The sequence below is a fragment of the Achroia grisella genome, unplaced genomic scaffold (assembly GCF_030625045.1).
Source record: "Achroia grisella isolate CSIRO2021 unplaced genomic scaffold, CSIRO_AGI_Agris_v1 utg474, whole genome shotgun sequence".
Taxonomy (NCBI): Eukaryota; Metazoa; Arthropoda; class Insecta; order Lepidoptera; family Pyralidae; genus Achroia; species Achroia grisella.
Window position 1 is genome coordinate 3,339,253 of NW_026712878.1, and position 22,632 is coordinate 3,361,884.

A 22,632-nucleotide genomic window follows, 5' to 3' on the forward strand; every position below is an offset into this window, starting at 1 on the left:
TTACAAAATAAAAATATCTATTTATATCAGTTATATCAGTCTGTGTTAATTGTAGGGTTATTTATTATATTTTTATAAACGGTTATCTTTTTATATATCGCTATCGACAGTGAATTCATAGAAATGTCACTCTAAAAACAAAAATAGTTTTGTGTTTTGTATTTCAAATACTAAATGCAAAATAGATATTTTCAAAATACTTTTTAAAAATTAAGTACCTTTTGAATTTTTGTCCAAACCTCAGATATTTTATTTATTTTAGGTATATCAATCATTACATAGTAATATAAAAACAAAGTCGCTGTCGCATCTAACAGTACATAAACAAAGAAAGAAGACTTTGGCTCTGATACCGTAACGGCCTATGAATTATGAATTTATTATACCTAATCTAGATATTTTATATTCGCAATGCTACGTACATTGTAATATCCGCCTCCATTCATTGTAACGGTGGAGGGACTAAATAGTTGAATAAAACTGAATAAGCAGTTGCTCCACTCTATAGGTACTGCGTCGTCGTCGTATGCTGTTCATTTTTTCACTCGTTTTGGCGCCAAGAGAGGGTCACATAGTCGTGGTCAAGTTAAGAACTTATAATTTAATTTTGATAACAATAGATACAAGTAAAAAGTAGGTATTATATTAATGTACGTAAGTACTGTACTTAAAAATATTTATTCTTTACTGTATGTACATTTGAAAAACTTAACACTTAAGGACTTGTACATATACACGTACATACTGCCATTTTCTCTTAAAGACATCCAGAGAAGCACTATTTATCAAATACGCGGGGTGCACCGACCTTTGACCTTATAACACCTGATTCGCGCGTAACGAATTACATTGCTACTTTTTGGTATTTTATAGTGGATATGTCACTATAAAATATTATTATTTCTTTAGATTATGACATAATAACATAGTTTACATGATTTTAAGGGAAACATACGATAAAAAAAAATCCCGTAAAATGTAAAAGATAAAAATGGTTATTGTTGGTTATCCTTAAGAGATAGACATATACCATCACGGACTTTTTTGTTGACCTTATTTTGATACATCTCAAAGCACTAGACAACACGCATTTTCATTAAACAGTATTGTATTTTTTTATTTCTTTAACTTTAATGCACAAAAAAATTTGTACATGTGGCGGACTTAATATTTTGCCGCGTTATTTACCAGGCAACCATGAGTGGTGCAGCGAAAGATTATTGGCGGTGCACTAATATAAATAAGAAATGTCAAAAAAAGATTTATAAAGATAATAAATATAAGCAAAATATAAATTTCTATAAAAAAATAACAATATACATACATAAATATATATCTAAATATAACCCATAAATGTATAAATATTATATATAAGTAAATACATAATGATCCGATAATCAAATTATAAGTACAGTCTCAAATTGAAAGTAAGAAAATCAGAAAATATAGAGAGAACTATATGGATATAACAGAAAGATGTGAAAAAAGGAGAAGGACAGTAAAAAAGTTACAAATTTAAATAATGTTCCCGCAATTTCTGTTTAAATGAATTTATTACATTATTATATATATTAGGCATACGACTAGCCTTATGACTGTTACTTTTTTTTTAATCTATACATCTATACATGTAAATAAAATTGGAGTGTCTGTTTGTAATATTGAAATAACCGTTTTTTACTACTTGCATATGAATATAAATACGGTACATACACCAAAATAACATATTTTACAAGTTTTGTCTGTCTGTCTGTCTGTTTGTTCCGGCTAATCTCTGAAATAGCTGGACCGATTTTGACGGGACTTTTTTTGGCAAGTAGCTGATGTAATAAGGAGTAACTTACGCTACTGTTATTTTAGAAAAATAAAATAAAATTTCACGCGGACGAAGTCGCTGGGGCCAGCTAGTCTATAGATATACCGAGATTTAATGTTTAAGTTGCTATTATGTTGTTGACAAAATTTTACTGTAATGTTACTATTACGTTATCCTACACAATTTGTATTATTTTGGATGAATAAATAAATAAATAAATAAATAATAATCTATACATCTATACATTTAATAAAAATTGGAGTGTCTGTTTGTAATATTGAAAAAACCGTTTTTTACTACATGCATATGAATATATATAAGGTACATATACCAAAATAACTATTTTTATAATTTTTGTCTGTCTGTCTGTCGGTCTGTTTGTTCCGGCTAATCTCTGAAATGGCTGGACCGATTTTGACGGTACTTTTTTTGGCAGGTAGCTGATTTATAAGGAGTAACTTAGGCTACTTTTATTTTAGAAAAATAAATTTAATTCCACGCGGACGAAGTCGCGGGGACAGCTTGTTTTTAATAAAAACTGTTTATTTGATAAAAAAACATCTTTTTTGTGGTACTTGAGAATGTTGAAGCCTGTTGTTTGTAATATTGAAATAACCGTTTTTTACTACTTGCATATGAATATAAATACGGTACATACACCAAAATAACATATTTTACAATTTTTGTCTGTCTGTCTGTTTGTTCCGGCTAATCTCTGAAATGGCTGGACCGATTTTGACGGGACTTTTTTTGGCAGGTAGCTGATGTAATAAGGAGTAACTTAGGCTACTTTTATTTTAGAAAAATAAAGTTAAAAACCACGTGGACGAAGTCGCGGGAACAGCTAGTGTATAATATATTAGAGATACCTACGTGTTTTTTTATTGATGACTAGCTGTACACGGGATTTCGTCCGTGTTGAATTTAACTTTATTTTTCTAAAATATAAGAAGTTAAATTCCACGCGGACGAAGTCGGGTGTACAGCTAGTTGTCGGTAGTCTAGCGATTTAGCTAGCACACTGCTTTGATTCCTGCTTGGTGGTCGAGGGTTCGATTCCTCGCACGCTGCAAACATTTGTATTCATGAGTATGATTGTTTGTAACGGTCTGGGTGTTTTCTATGTATAGATAATATATATGTATTTACGAAAAAAAATCTTTGTATTTATATCAGTACCCATAACATAATCTTCAGCTAGCTTAACTTGGGTCTAGATGAAGCTGTGTGAATTGTCCTGAGATTACTATTATTACTATAATAAATCTTTTCAAATCAGCCGATGTTTATTTTTGCCATAATACGTGCTGTTACCATGTGATAATATTACGTACGTACTTATTAAACTATTAACTTATTATTAAATTGTTTGTAACGGTCTGGGTGTTTTCTATGTATAGATAATATATATGTATTTACGAAAAAAATCTTTGTATTTATATCAGTACCCATAACATAATCTTCAGCTAGCTTAACTTGGGTCTAGATGAAGCTGTATGAATTGTCCTGAGATTACTATTATTATTAATTGGTACACAGGTAAACTACTAACTAGGCCATATTGGTGTTGTTTGTTATGGTGAAAAAACTAGTAGGTATATATATAAGTTACACGTACAATTTCAAAGACTTATTTCTTGAAAACTACTGGCTATTCTGAAATAAAACTTTAGTGTTTGTATATGTAATGTTTGCATATAAAATATGATTAAAGGTTACCAGTGTATTTACACTTTTACTGAACAAACAGAGTTGTTTAATACTGAAAATATTGTGTGGAAGGCATCAATTACTTTCAGTGCATGTATAGCTTTTTTCTTTTCCTAATTATTATTATTATTAAGTTTAAAGTGGTTGAATTTTACGTAAGGGGTTTTTATACATTATTTCTAATGTACCATTTATTTTAAGTTTTTTAAACTCTATTCATCGAGACCTATCTAATGAGTCCAAACACGATATTTCTGCGGTAAGTTTTCGAAGAGTATGTTCATCATCTGATAATACTGGTGCCAGCATGAAGTCAAGGTTAACAGATAACTAATTACTTTTATTTCGTCAAAATCTTTAGATTACGTATAATAAATTCATAATATCGCTACCTATTCAAATCAAAACAAGTATTAGGTACTTCATGTACTAGTATATAAATTCATCAACACACAAGTAAATGATTTTTAAATATATTCAGAGCCAAAAAATCTTTGTGCATTTAAAAAAAATGCCGATACGGATTCACTATTGCAGGAAATTGTTGAAAAAATATATATCGAGTATAAGTATCTACTACTATCGACGAATACATTTGGCAACAACGCATGGTCTCGGCCGGAACGGCAACATCGCATATTAGAATACAAAGATAGTGATAGAAAGAGAGAGACAGTGGATCAGCAATATCTACGGATCGTGGCTGGATCAACTAAGTGTGCAAGTGTATATAAATATATATATATATATACATTTGTCTTTAATTCAAAGGAAATATAAATAATGAACGCATCACATTTAAAACAGTATAAATAGTTAATAATTTAATAATAAGTTAATAGTTTAATAAGTACGTACGTAATATTATCACATGGTAACAGCACGTATTATGGCAAAAATAAACATCGGCTGATTTGAAAAGATTTATTATAGTAATAATAGTAATCTCAGGACAATTCACACAGCTTCATCTAGACCCAAGTTAAGCTAGCTGAAGATTATGTTATGGGTACTGATATAAATACAAAGATTTTTTTTCGTAAATACATATATATTATCTATACATAGAAAACACCCAGACCGTTACAAACAATCATACTCATGAATACAAATGTTTGCAGCGTGCGAGGAATCGAACCCTCGACCACCAAGCAGGAATCAAAGCAGTGTGCTAGCTAAATCGCTAGACTACCGACAACTAGCTGTACACCCGACTTCGTCCGCGTGGAATTTAACTTCTTATATTTTAGAAAAATAAAGTTAAATTCAACACGGACGAAATCCCGTGTACAGCTAGTCATCAATAAAAAAACACGTAGGTATCTCTAATATATTATACACTAGCTGTTCCCGCGACTTCGTCCACGTGGTTTTTAACTTTATTTTTCTAAAATAAAAGTAGCCTAAGTTACTCCTTATTACATCAGCTACCTGCCAAAAAAAGTCCCGTCAAAATCGGTCCAGCCATTTCAGAGATTAGCCGGAACAAACAGACAGACAGACAAAAATTGTAAAATATGTTATTTTGGTGTATGTACCGTATTTATATTCATATGCAAGTAGTAAAAAACGGTTATTTCAATATTACAAACAACAGGCTTCAACATTCTCAAGTACCACAAAAAAGATGTTTTTTTATCAAATAAACAGTTTTTATTAAAAACAAGGTGTTCCCGCGACTTCGTCCGCGTGGAATTTAACTTTATTTTTCTAAAATAAAAGTAACCTAAGTTACTCCTTATAAATCAGCTACCTGCCAAAAAAAGTACCGTCAAAATCGGTCCAGCCATTTCAGAGATTAGCCGGAACAAACAGACAGACAGACAGACAGACTAAAATTATAAAAATAGTTATTTTGGTATATGTACCTTATATATATTCATATGCATGTAGTAAAAAACGGTTTTTTCAATATTACAAACAGACACTCCAATTTTTATTAAATGTATAGATGTATAGATTATTATTTATTTATTTATTTATTTATTCATCCAAAATAATACAAATTGTGTAGGATAACGTAATAGTAACATTACAGTAAAATGTTGTCAATAACATAATAGCAACTTAAACATTAAATCTCGGTATATCTATAGACTAGCTGGCCCCAGCGACTTCATCCGCGTGAAATTTTATTTTATTTTTCTAAAATAACAGTAGCGTAAGTTACTCCTTATTACATCAGCTACAAAAAAAGTCCCGTCAAAATCGGTCCAGCTATTTCAGAGATTAGCCGGAACAAACAGACAGACAGACAGACTGTACTATGCTATACTATGTATTGATTGATATACCTAAAATAAATATAATATCTGAGGTTTGAACAAAAACTCAAAGGGTAATTTATTTTGAAAAAGTATTTTGAAAATACCTATTTTGCTTTTAGTGTTATAGTACTTTAACTGTTATGTTTTAAGTAACAATGTTTAATTATAATTAATACTACTGCACCAACACTCCGATCGTGCAAAAAAATTTGCTGTTTCATTATTTTTTAGTTCAATTAGTGGTCTACCTAAATCCTGGGCTAAGGGGGGGGAGAGTCATGACCCCCCATGACTCCTAAGACCTCCATGACGCTCCCCCCTGGATCCGCCGTTGCGTCTTCTCTTCATTCGCTCAGTAACGTTGTTACAAAAGGAAAAATTCCCGTCCAAAAAATAACAAGTATTGAGGTTTGATCTGGAGTCACGTTACTCCAGACTGATTTCTATGAATATTTAGATTAGATAGACTATTATTCTTGAAATACTAGCTAGACATTATTAAGTTACTGTAGCCATAATGTAGTAGCCCAAACGTGCCAATGAGGAAGCCCTTGGCAAATGCTGCACCCTGATTGGCCCGTTTGAATTGGATCAAGAACTGCTCGTATGCCAAAAAGGTGGATTTGTATAAAATCGTGTATAAATCGCGTAATTATTATTATTACTCGTCGTGACAGTTGTGGCTCAAAACGGATCAACATTTATATATGGTCATCTGGCATTAGATCAACAAAAGGCCTCCGGATCAACAAGTGAAAAAGGATCAACAAAAAACTACCTATACGGCACGTCTGAGCCACAAAGTGCCCAAGGGGATATTTATATATATATATATATATATATATATATATATATATACACTTACTATTTAATTATATACATTACTAGAAGACACGGCCACGCGTTGCTGTGGCTAAGGTTCTTAAATAAAATAATATTGCGACTATAAATTGAGATGTCCTATCTTTCAATTTGGATCAAATTGCACACAATGTGCAAATCAAACTTGCAATCGGTTCAGTAGTTTAGAAGTCCATCGCTGACATGCAACGTGAGGGGGGAAAAGGGGATTGTTAGTAATGTGGATTGATGATTTCATTGCTAGCAATGTACCATGTCAGGTTGACCTCCACGAGGTTCCGCCTGGAAACCATCGTGATAAATTCTTGGTGAATGTGTCACGATGGGCTAACTGACCTGACCTCATGTTCATCTTCCACTGGTGTCCCGCCAGCGTAAACCGTTAGCGCAGGCGGGTGCACCATTCCATTATCATTGATAAAAAAAAAAGACATGCAACGTGACACGTAATTTTTGTATATAAAAATTACCCAGATAAAACTACATTGAATGTCAAGACTTAATATGAACAGTGGTAGGTACAAAAAGAAGATTATTTGTTAGAATATGTTACAAGTTATATGGTCAGTAAGTCACCATTGTAATTGTGATAAATATGGCGGATTATATCCGCCATATTTATCAGAGATTGGGCTGGGTACATAAACACCCACTCAGGACCAAAATAATACATATTGCTACTTCATATCAGTATTTGTAAGACGCCCACTACACAATAAGTACATATTTCCGTTTCTTGTGAGGGGTCGAGTAGATTTAATTCAGAACATGAGACTGTTCTAAACTATATTGCACCAGTAATAGAGCAGAGCTGCGGATAGATGAAAAATTATGGGCTGATATATTCGTCTACCTTAACACGTTTTCATTTGTTGCTTATGTTTTTACTAGCTACTCGCCCCGGCTACGCACGGGTGTACATGTATATATGTATATATTTAGAGTTAATTATATTGGAAAATGTTAATAAAAATCAAAAGAATAGAATAGAAGATTCTTTATTAGACAAACTAGCTAGCGGGTGTACATGTATAATATAATATATATAAAAGTTCCTCTTAAATCACTCTATCTATTAAAAAAACTTCTTCAAAAACTGTTGCCTAGTTTTAAAGATTTAAGCATACATAGGGACGGACAGACAGCGACAGTGACTTTTATACTATGTGAAGATATGACTAGCTGTGAAACTTCGTCTATATCACACTTACTTGACATTTATTGTTATATTTCACCCAATTTGACAGCCTCGGTGGTCTAGTGGTTTAGCACACCGTTTTACTATCCGATGGTCGTGGGTTCGATTCCTCGCACGGTACAAACATTTGTATTCATGAGTATAATTGTTTGTATCGGTCTGGGTGTTTTCTATGTATAATATGTATTTATTTACAAAAAAAAATTTTTGTCTACGCATTATTATACCTTAAGTCTTAAACAAATTAACATAGTAAATATGTTTAAATACTTTTAAATAGTCACATTTTTATTCTTCTCTCACATTCTGAGTTAGCAAGTCGGCACGTAAAGAAGATTGGTAAAGAAAATTACTGATGTCCTTTGGAAGAAATCTTGATTTTTAAGATTTTATTGTAAAGTTTTATAATGATTCTATACATAAATATAATAGATTTTTGCGATAGTGTCTTAATGTATATGGAAATAACTATATAGATCGCAAGTTTAATAAATACCTTTTATAATAATTATAGATTTTTACAAAAATTACTTTAACGATTTGTTTTATGGTTGACATTCAAGTGTTTTTAAATTTTATGTTTGTTATTATAGGTACGGTAATATACTCAACTTGGTTGCTAAAGCATTAAATACACGTAAACATATAAGTAAACACATCGTATCAAATATCATACATGAAGTACAGCGGATTCTTTCAAATTCAATGCAAATACTTATCCACTAAAAGCCTTCACACACACAGATAAACAACAAGATAGAACCCAAACAAATTGAATATAAAGTAGTTTTTTATTTACTTGAGCTCATATATAAATATGTTGTTTGGGAGTTTGTCGGCTGCAGCGTTTGGTAAAACATTACAGTTCGTTCAATATAGTGTAGTTTCTTAAAGTTGCTTGTAATTTAAATTCTGTAATGCAATTTTAGTTTACTTTCTAGACGCAATAAAGAAATGTTAATCTACTCATCGAGCTATACTTTTTATATAAATTTATCTGCCTAGGACTGTCTCAAAATCATGCGGGTAAACAGTTGCGTTTATAGCGCATAAAAGTTTCAGTGTTTCAGTTTGAAGAATGAAATGTGGCAGTGAAATTATTGAATACAAAGGCATCACACCTTGAGCTTCGGAATGATAATACATACATGGCATTACTAGTACTAGGGTAGTAGTAAAGTCCGGCTGCTCAAAGTGTGCGTTTCTGACAGGTCGGGATCGAATGGGCGATGTAACTTTGAACTGACGTACAAATTACGGTAAAATTTTATATATCTTTTATTTGCCTTATTAACGAGTAATAACATTAAAAATTTAATAAATATTCCAACTCACAATAAACTTATTAATTTTGGTCTAAAATTATGAACTATTAAATACTTAACAAATATAAAAAAACATTAGTTTTTAAAAGTCAAACCACATCAAACTGCGCTGTTTCAAGGTTATTTGGTTATATCAATACAAAAACAAATAGTTGACATAAATAAATATTAGCATTCTGCACTCCTTCTCTATATAAACTAAGTGTGCGAAATTTCAAACAAAGTCCGCGCAATATTCGTAAAAAGGCCTATAAAAATTTTGCTTCATGTATTGATAAAACTATTTATTGTGATATTTATTTCATTAGTACAGAACCATGGATTTGCAATTCCTTATCGCACTTGCCCATTTTTATTTCAGTTCATGACGTAACCACATTTTTGTCTAGCGCCAGTACAAAGACACGTTGTTTCTACAACTAATACACAATAATTTATACCGCCCACCTACCTACGACAAAGTGGCATATACTCGTAAATCCAATTTTCGTGTCATCTAATCTCGGGCCATCAAAGCAGTTAAATTACAAAGCAACTCCTTTTCGCAGGCTTGGCGGTACCTTTCGTGGAGCTGACTGTCACCCACGCGTCTGTTCTAACAATTTTGGCGATCAGCTTCGAGAGATACTACGCGATCTGCGAGCCACTGAGAGCCGGCTATGTGTGTACGAAGACCAGGGCAGCTCTTATTTGTGCTCTGGTTTGGTTCTTCGCAGCATTATTTACCAGGTATATAATTGATAAAGTGATGATGTTAATTGAAATTTAGTGATTATATTGATGATGTTTTGGGTGTTTATTAATTAAAGCGTTGAGTGATTGGGTAATAATTAAATATTTAGTGTGATAAGTATTATGGGTGCACCATTTTTATAATAGTAAATAATTACGGTTGAGTGTTTGGGTGATTAAATAATAATAGTTGAGCACTTTCTAAAATAGTAATAATCTATTGGCGTGTTAATATTTGGGTACAAAGTATATAATTTTTAAATAATTACAATGTGAGCGTTTGGGTGTTAAATAATAATTTTTGAGTTAATAATTTATTTAATATTAAAATTAATTATTAAACTATTAAATGTTTAGAATTATAATTTATTTACTAAACATCTGGGTGAAAAGTATTTGATATATTAAATAATTTCAGAGTACTGCGTCACATTTTTTTATTCGATTTTGGTATATAAAATAATAATAGTATTGAGTATTGGGATACTGGTATACAATTTGTCCTATTTAGTGTCATAATTAATTACAGTGCCTAGTGATGAGATGATAATGAATATAGTGTATTTTTTTATGTTATAATAGTCTCAATGTATCAAAATATTTGCTTTACTCCTCCTAAATTTATCAGTTCTATTATGCTCCTATATAATATCGACTTGGATATACTTTTTTACTATATTGAGAATGCAATAAGAGTTTGTAATTGTCATCACACGGTAATATTCATTCGTTATGGGTTTGAATCCCGTCAGATAAAGTTACAGTAATATATATCTTTGTTAACAATAGTATAAATCATAGTTAAATTGTGAAGATAAATAAAAACGCCATGATGGTTTTTTCACATTTCTCAATTAATATTTTTATTCATAAAACAAATGAACGCTATGCATTCGAAATTAAAAATATAAAAGAGTTTTATATCTCGTATAAATATTAGTAACTATATTTAGAGGATATCCAAAAAGACGAACATAATAAAAATGACATAGTTGGACAATGATTAAGCGATACTGTTGTATAAATATGTAATAAAACTATTAATGACTGAAAATTGTATTTTAATGTTATGGTAGATAGAGAAGATGACATGATATAATTTTTGTTTTATATTTTTGAATATAGAATAGAAAAAAACCTTTAAATATATTAATATCAAAAGAGTTTTCTCAACATATCCTCCCGTAATCAAAACATATTTAACAAAACAAAACGTAACAAAAACAACAGTATCAAAAATACAACGTAGTAAAATATATACACGGTTCCTTTTCAACCTCCGTGTACTCCACTCCAACGGCTAGACCTTTTCTGAGTAAGTCCATACCTAATCGACAATATTTTTATACAACAGATACTAAACATTCTGCTTAATAAAATTTTATGTAGTTTTCAAGATAATTTTATGTAAATCAAGAATACGAACTTTGCAGTGTAATGGACGCATTAAAATATAATTTTCTTCAAAGACAGAATAATGACGCCTAGAAAAGACTCTGGGTGTATTGTGGATTTTGCTTTTCGCTAACCTGTTTAGTTATAAGTGTTTATATTTTCTGTACTTATTCGTATTTTAAAATTATATACACTAACTGACTCGCGCATCTTCAACTCCATGACTTTTCTTTGATGGTACGCTCTTATTGTTTTTTTTGGACTACTTCGATTTTGAAGCGGTTTTTGTAACAGATAGATTTAAGAGGAAGGTTTATATGTATGATACATATACACCCGGGCGAAGCCGAGGCAAGTAGCTAGTTATTTACTAAAGCCATATAGTTGGATAATTATTTAGAAACTGAATTGACAGCCTCGATAGTCTAGCGGTTTTCTAACTCATCTCCTTTCGGTGGTCGCGCATTTGATGCCTCACAGAGCACAGATATTCATATTTACAGGTATTTTCTATATATATTGTGTATGTTACTTATCTAGTACCCATAACACAAGCTCTGCTTAGCTTGGGACTAAATGGCACTGTGTTAATTGTCCAGGGCTATTATTATTATTAACTAGTTGTACCCGTGACTTCGTCCGTGTGGAATTTCACTTTATAATTCCTCAAAATATTTTTTCTAAAATAAAAATAGTCTAAGCTACTCCTTATTACATTTGCTACCTGACAAAAAAATCCCGTCAAAATCGGTCCAGCCATTTCAGAGATTAGCCGGAACAAACAGATAAACAGACAGACAAAACTTGTAAAAAAAGTTATTTTGGTATATGTACCGTATTTATATTCATATGCAAGGACTAAAGAACGGTTATTTCAATATTACAAACAGACACTCCAATTTTATTTATATGTATAGATGTATTTACAAAAATATATATCTATGTATCTATATTATTTATCTAGTACCCATAACACAAGCTCTGCTTAGCTAGGGACTGCTGCTTAGCCTGGACAATTAACACAGTGGCATTTGCACTGTGTTAATTGTCCAGAGCTATTATTATTTATTATTAATTACCACTCTGTTACCATTCCAAGAATATGACTGGATAGTAACCACTAACAGCTCTAACTATAAATTTTCATTTCATAAATTTAATTCATTCACACAGAGCACGTCTGAAATTGCTCAGAGCAATCGATCTGCGCCATCACGCGTGTGGTAAATCTGGATAGTTTTCATTCTAGTTCGCTCCATTGAACGTGATACATGTCATTTTATAGTCTTTTAACCGAGTTCAAAAATAAATAGTGCGATATTCCCGCTTATAAATAGATGTGGGTGAATATTTTTAAATTAAATCGCCTTTGTTGATAATGAATAGAAATAGAAATAGAAATAATCTTTATTCAAATAAACTCATTACAAGCACTTTTGAATAGTCATATTTTGATTCTACCACTCATTCGGAATGCAGATTCATCACAAGAAGAATGAGCAAGAAACTTGTGTGTTGCTCTTTTTAATAGATTTTTTTTTTTTTATATAAATAATTACAGTATAACAAGTAAGAGGCATGCGATAATCAACATAGAAGTCGCTACGCACTCATTATTAATGTAATCAGATAATATTGTCAGTGCTATATATTTAAAGTTTTTCTATAAAAACATTATTATCGTTAACGAATTCTTAAATTTTATAGTAAGCTTTTTTGCAAAGTAACTGTTTTATTTGACATTTAAATCTTTTTTCTGGTTTATAACTTGCTTGAATGTGCTTTCTCTGAAATTATTTTCGTTTTATATAATGATTAAATTATGATAGTTAAATTATTATTAAAATAATCTACTTGTATATATTTGTAAATAAATATATAACAAGACTCGTTTATATAAACTAAAGTAAATAAGCATGAATAAATAACTTGTTAAAACAAATTTAATTGAAATGAATCCTTACTTTTGGTTATCCAATATATAATACTATATGTCCATTTTTGTTTTATTTATTGATTCCATAGTTTTTTATGTAAGTGGAAACAAATAATGTAAGTGGTAATCATTATATATCTTATCTTATATATAAAATTCACGTGTCACGGTTTTCGTTCCCTTACTCCTCCGAAACGGCTTGACCGATTCTCATGAAATTTAGTGGTGGACTACCCCTAACATTTAGGGGGATGAAAAATAGATGTTGGCCGATTCTCAGACCTACTCATTACTCATTACTCATTACTCATTACTCATACTCATTTCATCCCCCTAAATGTTAGGGGTACTCCATCCCTAAATTTTTTTTTTATTTTTTAGACAAAATTTTTGTTTTTATTTTTTTATGATACAACATATAAAAATACATACAATCTTAAATTTTCACCCTTATATTATCAACCCCTATTTTTTCATAGCGTTATTAATTTATATGGCAAAACAACGTTTGCCGGGACAGCTAGTATCATAATAATATACATACTCGCGGGTTCTATTCCTCGCACGGTACAAACGTTTTCACGTGTAACTTTAACACAAATGGACAAACAGACACTTTTCGCCTTGATTTTATCTATAAATCTATACATATAAGTAAAATTGTAGTGTCTGTTTGTAATATAGAAATAACAGTTTTTTACTACATGCATATGAATATAAATACGGTACATACACCAAAATAACATTTTTTATCATTTTGTCTGTCCGGCTAATCTCTGAAATGATTGGACCGATTTTGACAGGACGTTTTTTGGCAGGTAGCTGATGTATTAAGGAGTAATGTAATTAGACTACTTTTATTTAGTTAAATAAAAAAATTATAAAGTTAAATTCCACGAAGTCGCAAGTACAGCTAGTTATATATAAAATTGATAGAGTTAGATATTTAATTCCTACAAAATTGTTGGTGTCGATCAGAATCTACGATCTCACGATCCGTGATGACAGTTTATTCTCATAGAATTGCAATGGCATATGCTAGTGGTCATTCTATTCTTCCTAATTATTATTTAAAAATGAATATGCATTTTTATAAACATGTACAAACTCATTTGAAAGCACTCCGAACTGACGGTAGAATTGACATATTTTAAGAGTATGTAATAGACAAGGCCTGCACTATTCAAGACTTTATTTCCATAAATTTATTTCCAACACTGTGAAGAAATTGTAATTTTTTTTTTAAGTTTTTGTATTTTATGTTGGACTAAAAAGGACTTGTATCCAGAGCCGTAAAATATTAAATAAAAAAAAAGACCTACATAAATAAAGATATTTTGATTAAGATTTTCATTTGATTTGATTTGACAAAGTGATTGTGACTGTTATTATTTCTATCAACATTTAGTCTTCACAATCAAGTTGTAACTTAAATCAAGTTATATCTTTATGGAGGGTTACATTTATATAACAAATAGCTTTGTTGTTATACAATCGTCTTTATATATGACTACGGTTGAAGGCAATTAAAACCAACCTTCAAATGGGTCTCGTTCCAAATGGTTTTACATAAATGTACAATCAATTTTTGGTAACTAATATATTGTTTTATAACACAACCATTTAAGTTTCCAATTGGGAATATTAATTTAAATTTATATTTAAGTCGATATATTATAGTTTATAGTTAGTTAAAATTGCTCACTGTCAAGAGCGTGGCTCTTAAATTATAAATGAATGGATTGATAAAAATTAAATAAACTATTAAACTTGTATTGTCTTTAAACTTTTCAGATATAACTTATGCATATAATAATGTCTTTTTTATTTTTCTACTACGAGCAAACAAGCATTCTGCCTATTTGATGGTAAACAGTAACAGTTGATGAACGCCTGAAACACCAGGGGCGTCACGTACATGTTGCCGACTCTAAATACTAGTTCTATTTACGATAGATTATTATTTATACAATAGATTATTTTTTTCTCATATAATATTATTGATTTTTATTTATTATTTAATTCCAGGATTATACTAGGATATTTAGAAATAATCTTAAATTAAAACATACTTGTCACATTATCATGTGGTGCTCGTAATGTTTCATTAGTGATAACGTATTTTTAAAAAAGTAAGGTAATTAAACGAGTTTCTAAGATATCTTTTTATTTTTGCATTTAAATAAAATAACGTCTGTACACGTAAACCTTTTAATGCTATTATATCATCTATTCTAGTTCCACTCCAGTTCAGATTATTAGAGCTTTATTTGAGAGGAGCTAGGAAGAAACTAATCTCGATATCTTTTTAACTCTGTTTAATAACAATGCCGATGTCATATCTATAGTTAAATTAATATTACTGAGTGCTGAGTTTAATACTCAGCACTCAGTAATATTAATTTACGTATGTTTACCATCCATACTAATATTGTAAATATTAAAGTATGTCAATATGTTTGTTACCGGTTGGTGACTAAAAGAATACTAATATAATCTAAATATATATAACTCAAAGGTGACTAACGTAGTGGTCTATCAACGCGCAGCCCAAACCACTGGACGGATCGGGCTGAAATTTGGCATTCAGGTAGATGTTATGACGTAGACATCAGCTAAGAAAGGATTTTGATAAATTCCATCCCTAAGAGATTAATTAACGCGAGCGAAGCCGCGGGCAAAAATTAGTTTGATATAAAGATAGATAGTATCATATTCAATCGTTTATATATAAAAATTAAATAATGGCGCGAGAGATAATTTGTGTGAAATATGTTGAAACTCCAGCGACTAAACCACTAATGCCATATACCTATATGGCGTACGTTTGTCTTCTATGTAATCGTTTACTGTAGAAAAATAGACTTTAGCAGAGTAAAAATTAAAATATTTATTAGTTATATCAAAATTCGAATTCATTGAAATGTCCTCCGGTATCTTCTATCCAGTAACTTCGTACGTTCTTTAACAAAATCGTAAAACCCTTAATATCCGGCTGAGAAAATTCCCCACAAACTTAGAACTATAAAATTTCAACATCCCACTCATGTCCAATAGTTACTTGCAAGTTGGATATTGTCGGCAGTGCATTTTATGGCCCATCCATAACTGTCGCTCCATATAAATTCAATTTTAACATTTTACTGACTTAAGAAATTGTTCCAGTCGCTGGACTTTTATTCTTCTCTATCGAAAATTGCCCGGTAACCCTCTTCAAGTGGTTGGCAGTTTGATTTCAATTCCTGAGTGCTGTTCTCGATCGATTTATTTCGAGGAAGTTCAAATGTCCTTGGCTTCATTTGTCCGGATGAGACAAAGTAGTACTCTATTCAAATCTTTGATCGTCGCACCCTCGAAATAAAATTGCGCGTCAAAAATCGTATTGGACAATAAACCTATAAATTTTGTTGACGATACTATATTTCTAGGTATCACATTAGATTACAAGTTGCAATGGGGTGCTCATATTACTAAATTGGCGAGTCGACTTAGGCACAGCTAGTACAGTATAAAAATGAAGTCGCTTTCGTTGTCTATTCGCTAAGATCTTTTAAACTACGCAACGGATTTGAATGCAGTTTTTAGCATTATATAGAGTTATTCAAGAGGAAGGTTTATATGTATAATATGTGCGAAGCCGGGGCGAGTAGCTAGTTATAAAATAAAGTAAGAAATATTCTATTACACGTTGTATTTAATGGAATAAAAACATCAACTTAATTTACTTTGTGTGGTATAAATTGTTTGATATTATTAATTTTAAAGAGCAAGTCACGTAGGAGTCCTATTAGGGCGCACGCTACGTTCCGACCCGCGGCGTCTCTCGTGCGGAAGTTATTTATTTGTGCCCACGACTGCAGCGGCCGGCTCACATTTATTTTACTGAACACACGCCAATGTGATTTTCTTTAATATACTTTCAACCGACTTGAAAAGGGCGAGATTCTTGATTATTTTATTCTTCTTGTGATGAGACAGTTTCCGAATGAGCGGTAGATTAAAAAAATTGTGATGACTATTCAAAAGTGATTCAATGTTATAAAATTATATTGTAGTAAGTAAAATTATACTGTCCAATATATTCTTGAGCACTGTATCACGATTAAAAGCAATGATTAACACTACTATAATAGTACTACTAAAACACTAAACTAGCGAGATAAAATCATATCATCAATCTAAATCTATATATATATATATATATAACTCAAAGGTGACTGACATAGTGATCTATCAACGCACAGCCCAAACCACTGGACGGATCGGGCTGAAATTTGGCATATAGGTAGATGTTATGACGTAGGCATTCGCTAAGAAAGGATTTTGATTAATTCTACCCCTAAGGGAATAAAATAGGGGATGAAAGTTTGTATGAAACTTTGTCAATTTTAAACCGATCGGGCTGGGACTTTGCATGCATAAAGCTTTTATGACGTAGACATCCCCTAAGAAAGCATTTTGATAAATTCCTCCTCTAAGGGGATAAATAAACGCGAGCGAAGCCGCGGGCAAAAGCTAGTACAACATAAGACTATACGTATAATTAACAAAAATTACGGAATCTTACCGTGTTTTATTTTCTGTGAGTTCCCAATATCTACATACATATAAATAAAATTGGAGTGTCTGTTTGTAATATTGAAATAACCGTTTTTTACTACATGCATATTGAGATAAATACGGTACATACACCAAAATAACATTTTTTTACAATTTTTGTCTGTCTGTCTGTCTGTCTGTTTGTTCCGTTGCGTTTTATTTAAAAAAGAAACTTTTATTTTTGAAAAACCAAGTAAAATTCCACGAGGACGAGTACAGCTAGTTTAATATAATATAAAACATCCCGTGGGTAAGTACTCGTAATTTTTAGTAATTATACGAATAAATAATGTCCGCGTCAAACTTAAAACAGTACATCACATAAGACCATATTCATGAATACTAATGTTTGTATTATGCGAGGAATCGAATCCGCGAATTGGACGTAAAGTATGTTAAACCGCTAGACCACCAAGCACGTCATTTGTGTATAATACTAGCAGTTACACGCGAATTCATCCGTGTGGAATTTTTCGAAATTCAAATAAATAGCTTATGTTACTCCTTATAATATTAACCATCTGCGAGTAAAGGTCCCATCAAAATCAGTCCAGCCGTTTCACAGATTAGCAAAAACAAACAGACAGACAGACATACAGACAAAAACGTTATATTTTTTTTATGTAAATACCGTATATACAGTATATATTTTTATTGCCCATCAAAATCAGTAAACTTTACGTTTCTTTACATGTATATTAGCAAAAAAACAAATAAGATAAGTCCACCTAGACAAAAACGTTATATATTTTTGAAAATGTTTTAAATACAAACGTATATACTCTATTCATTTTCATATATGTGCAGATAAATAAATGACGATAACGCGTAATATGTTAAAAAAACATTTAAATTAAGAACACTCATCCTTAATTATAAATAAATAAATTTAAAAAACGTTTAAATTAAGAACACCCATACTTATTTATAAATAAATAAATTTAAAAAACATTTAAATTAAGAACAGTCATCCTTATTTATAAATAAATAAATTTAAAAAACATTTAAATTAAGAACAATCATCCTTATTTATAAATAAATAAATTAAAAAAAACGTTTACATTAAGAACAGTCATCTTTATTTATAAATAAATAAATTTAAATAACATTTAAATTAAGAACAGTCATCCTTATTTATTAATAAATAAATAACAGTCGTCCTTGTAGAACTCTGTTCAAAACAACGTTTAAACACTTTCAATTAGGACATATATGCCTTTTTAGCGAATTAAAAAAAACGTTTACCGTTGCACTATCGAATATACAATCGATCATCGATTTCCAACTACACATTGATTATCGATTAATATTCACCCGTTATGACAAGACGCCATTGTTTCTATATTTGTATGGTGTGATTGGAATCACTTTGAATGTTGATAAATTTTATTATAATGTAACATTATAATAAAATTTATCAAATACATTTACATATGTGTAATGCACTAAATATTTATTTATATTCACGCCAGATCTTTCACGGGGAGGTAGAGATGTTAGAATAAAATAGAATAGTAAATTATTTATTCAAATAAACATACATTTAAGCACTTTTGAACAGTCATCACTTTTTTTTTAAACTACCGCTCTTTCGGAAAGGTGTCTAATCACACGAAGAATGAGCAAGGAACTTACGTGTTGATCTTTTAAATAATTTAGTTGTAATTTTACATTTTACAACAAATCAGAATAATATATAGGCTACATTTTAAAAATATATTATGTAAATTGGGCAGAATATAATGATAATTGTCAAGCGTGATTTAGACGATGTTGCGTGGGTCAACTAGTTTATATATCAATATGGTTTATATAGCCATTTAAATGTCAGATTAGAAATAAAAGTGAAATCAAATGTAGTCATTTCCTAGTTCCAACTTCGTAAGTCTCCCTTTTTCAAATTTGTTTTTTTTATGTCATAACCTTTAAGGAGTACTTAATTAATACCTTAATTTAAAGAGTATTTCATTATCTATTAAACACAATTTATTTCATTAAGCTAGCATTCTTAGTTTCCGAGATATATAGGTTTTTTTAAGTGACCGGATTCATTGCTCTCGAGTGTATAAAATTCTCGTATTACAATGTTAGTTACACAGATAATATAATATTACATAGTTATCATACTCCTCCGAAACAGCTTGACCGATTTTTATGAAATTTTATATATTCAGTAGATGTGAGAATCGAATGTCAAGCAAGTGTGATGCAGATGAAGTTATGCGGCTCAACTAGTTTGTTATAAATTGAATTAAAGAATAAGTTAATATTTAACGTCCGGGTGTAGCCGAGACTGATACACAAGTCTTCGTAAAGGCATCTATACATATGTTTATACGTGGCTATAGCTACCGAGTAATAAGCTTGAACTGACCGAAATCAGCTGATGTGAAAGGAGAGGGACTTTTTATTAGCAAGCATCCCTTTTAATTTGGGATTCAGGATAGGCAGGTTTCAATTACTAAAGGAGCTGCGACAGCGACCTCTGGTGTTCACGATTAATTACAGGGAACCCTTCATTTCTTATCTTTCAAGTCACGCTTCACTTGACTTGGATTAAGTATTACTTTTTAATGTTGATTCAGTTAATGTTGACTAATGTAATAATAATAATTACATGTAACAGCCCCGGTGGTGTAGCGGTTTAGCTTACCTACAATAAACGGGCTCGGTGGTCTAGAGATGCACACTATTTTACGATGGTAGCGGGTACGATTCCTGGCACGCTAAAAATATTTCTATACATAAGATTGTTTGTACCGGTCTGGGTGTTTTCTGTGTGTATTATGTACGTATTTACAAAAAATGTATCAATGTATTTATTATATATCAGTTGTCTAGTACCCATAAAACAAGCTCTGCTTAGCTTGGGACTAGATGACGCTGTACGAATCATTCTGAGATATTGATGTAATAATAATAATATACCTCTATATATTTAATAATTTGACTCATTGGAGACTCATTGAAGTTCGGGCTATTTTCTAGTTTGTATTATACGTCTTTGAATTAACGTGTGTGTGTTAAACCTACACCCGGGTTATAAGTCCTGAGAACTGCTCGGAGATTGTTTTTTTTTGTTTTTGTTCTGTAATTGGTGCAAAAAATAGTATAAATAAAAAAAATAAAAAAAATAAACCTACATCCGGGTTATAAGTCCTGGGAACTGCTCGGATATTCCCTCTCTGACATTAAACCTACACCCGGGTTATAGTCCTGGGAACTGCTCGGAGATTCCCTCTCTGACATTAAACCTACACCCGGGTTATAAGTCCTGGGAACTGCTCGGAGATTCCCTCTCTGATAATACAAAAATCAATTCCCTCTCTGACTAATCAGTCCTGGGGTAGCCTCTGATATTCCCTCTCTGACATTAAAAAAATTAATCTAACATGATTCCCTCTCTGAATACACCCGGGTTATAAGCAATTTCTTCGAAAAATATAATTAATGTTAATAAAAATCAAAAGAATAGGATAGAAGATTCTTTATAAGACATGGAAAAAGTAATCTAACATGCTGAATCCAGCAATTTCTTCGCTACCCACTCCGGCTTCGCACGGGTGTACATGTATAATACATATAAACCTTCCTCTTGAAACCGCTGCAAAATCTGTTGCGTAGTTTTAAAGATTTATGCATACATAGAGACGGACAGACAGCGACAGCGACTTTGTTTTATACTATGTAATGATAAGATAAGATTCAACTAATTTAAATTGAAGCATTTTTTAATCTACCGCACATTCATAAAGCTGTTTCATCACAAGAACTACGAGCAAGAAACGTGCGTGTTGCTCTTTTAACAGTGTTGTAACTTTACATTTTTAAGTTGAAATGTGTATAGAAACTTCGAACTAGCATTAATTCATTAGAAACAAAATGTTAAACAGTGGAAATGACTTGAAATGAAAATTCTGTATTGTTCTTCTCGCAGAAAAAAAAAACAAAAATAATGTTTAGTAAAATACAATAATAGTATTATTTCAATAGCCGCTATAATTTCAATAAGAATAAGAGAAAAGCACAATCCGAGGCAGGGCATGCACGTTACGCAGTAAGCTACATACTAATATTTGATAAAACGCTTGCTACTTTGCTATTGAAATTCCCGTCTGTTGTCAGCATAAAATAAGAAAAATACACTGTATTCCGGCGCATCTTTAATACTCGCCATATTGAAGTCACACGCCGAGCCACAGTGAAAACATACGGGAACATAATGTGAATATAACTGCTTCATTTTTATGTAATTCGGATGATAAGCTGATGGTAACCGCCATCTGTATCTATGTAAGGTATGGATATCACGTTATTATTTAAAGCCTGGCACCTCACGCGTTACCATTCTACAGGATTAATATAATTTTAACATCTGGACAATTCACAGAACTCTGGACAAGTCTCAAGCTGAGCAGAGCTTGTTTTATAGGTACTAGATAACTGGTATAAATACACAGATACTTGTAAATACATATATAACAGAAATAAAACAAGAAAGCGACTGATATTACAAAAAATATACATATATTCATAGCGAACACCCATGCCGATACAAAAAATTATACTTATGAACACAAATGTTTGCACGTGCGAGTGTCGAAACCGGGAACATAAGCAGTAAAGCTGTGTGCTAAAACGCTAAACCACCGAGTCCGACATGTTATGAGACATAGTGTCTATGCACTATGTAATTTCACTGCTTGGTCTCGATCTTCAGCCGTAACACCTCTTACAAAGCCAGCTGTTTGGGTGTTGTATTAGATGAGAAAGAGGCGAGACGTGTTTATACA

The 22,632-nt window shown here is 31.3% G+C and overlaps 1 protein-coding gene across 1 annotated transcript in view; it reads left to right on the forward strand.

Annotated features, from left to right (window-relative positions):
- Positions 1 to 22,632, forward strand: part of LOC131845416 (neuropeptide SIFamide receptor-like) — a 111,503-nt gene that overhangs the window by 72,804 nt on the left and 16,067 nt on the right. Inside the window, exon 3 of the mRNA XM_059194480.1 lies at positions 9,726 to 9,906. Within this exon, the coding sequence (XP_059050463.1) occupies positions 9,726 to 9,906 (181 nt within the window). The remainder of the gene's footprint in view (positions 1 to 9,725; positions 9,907 to 22,632) is intronic.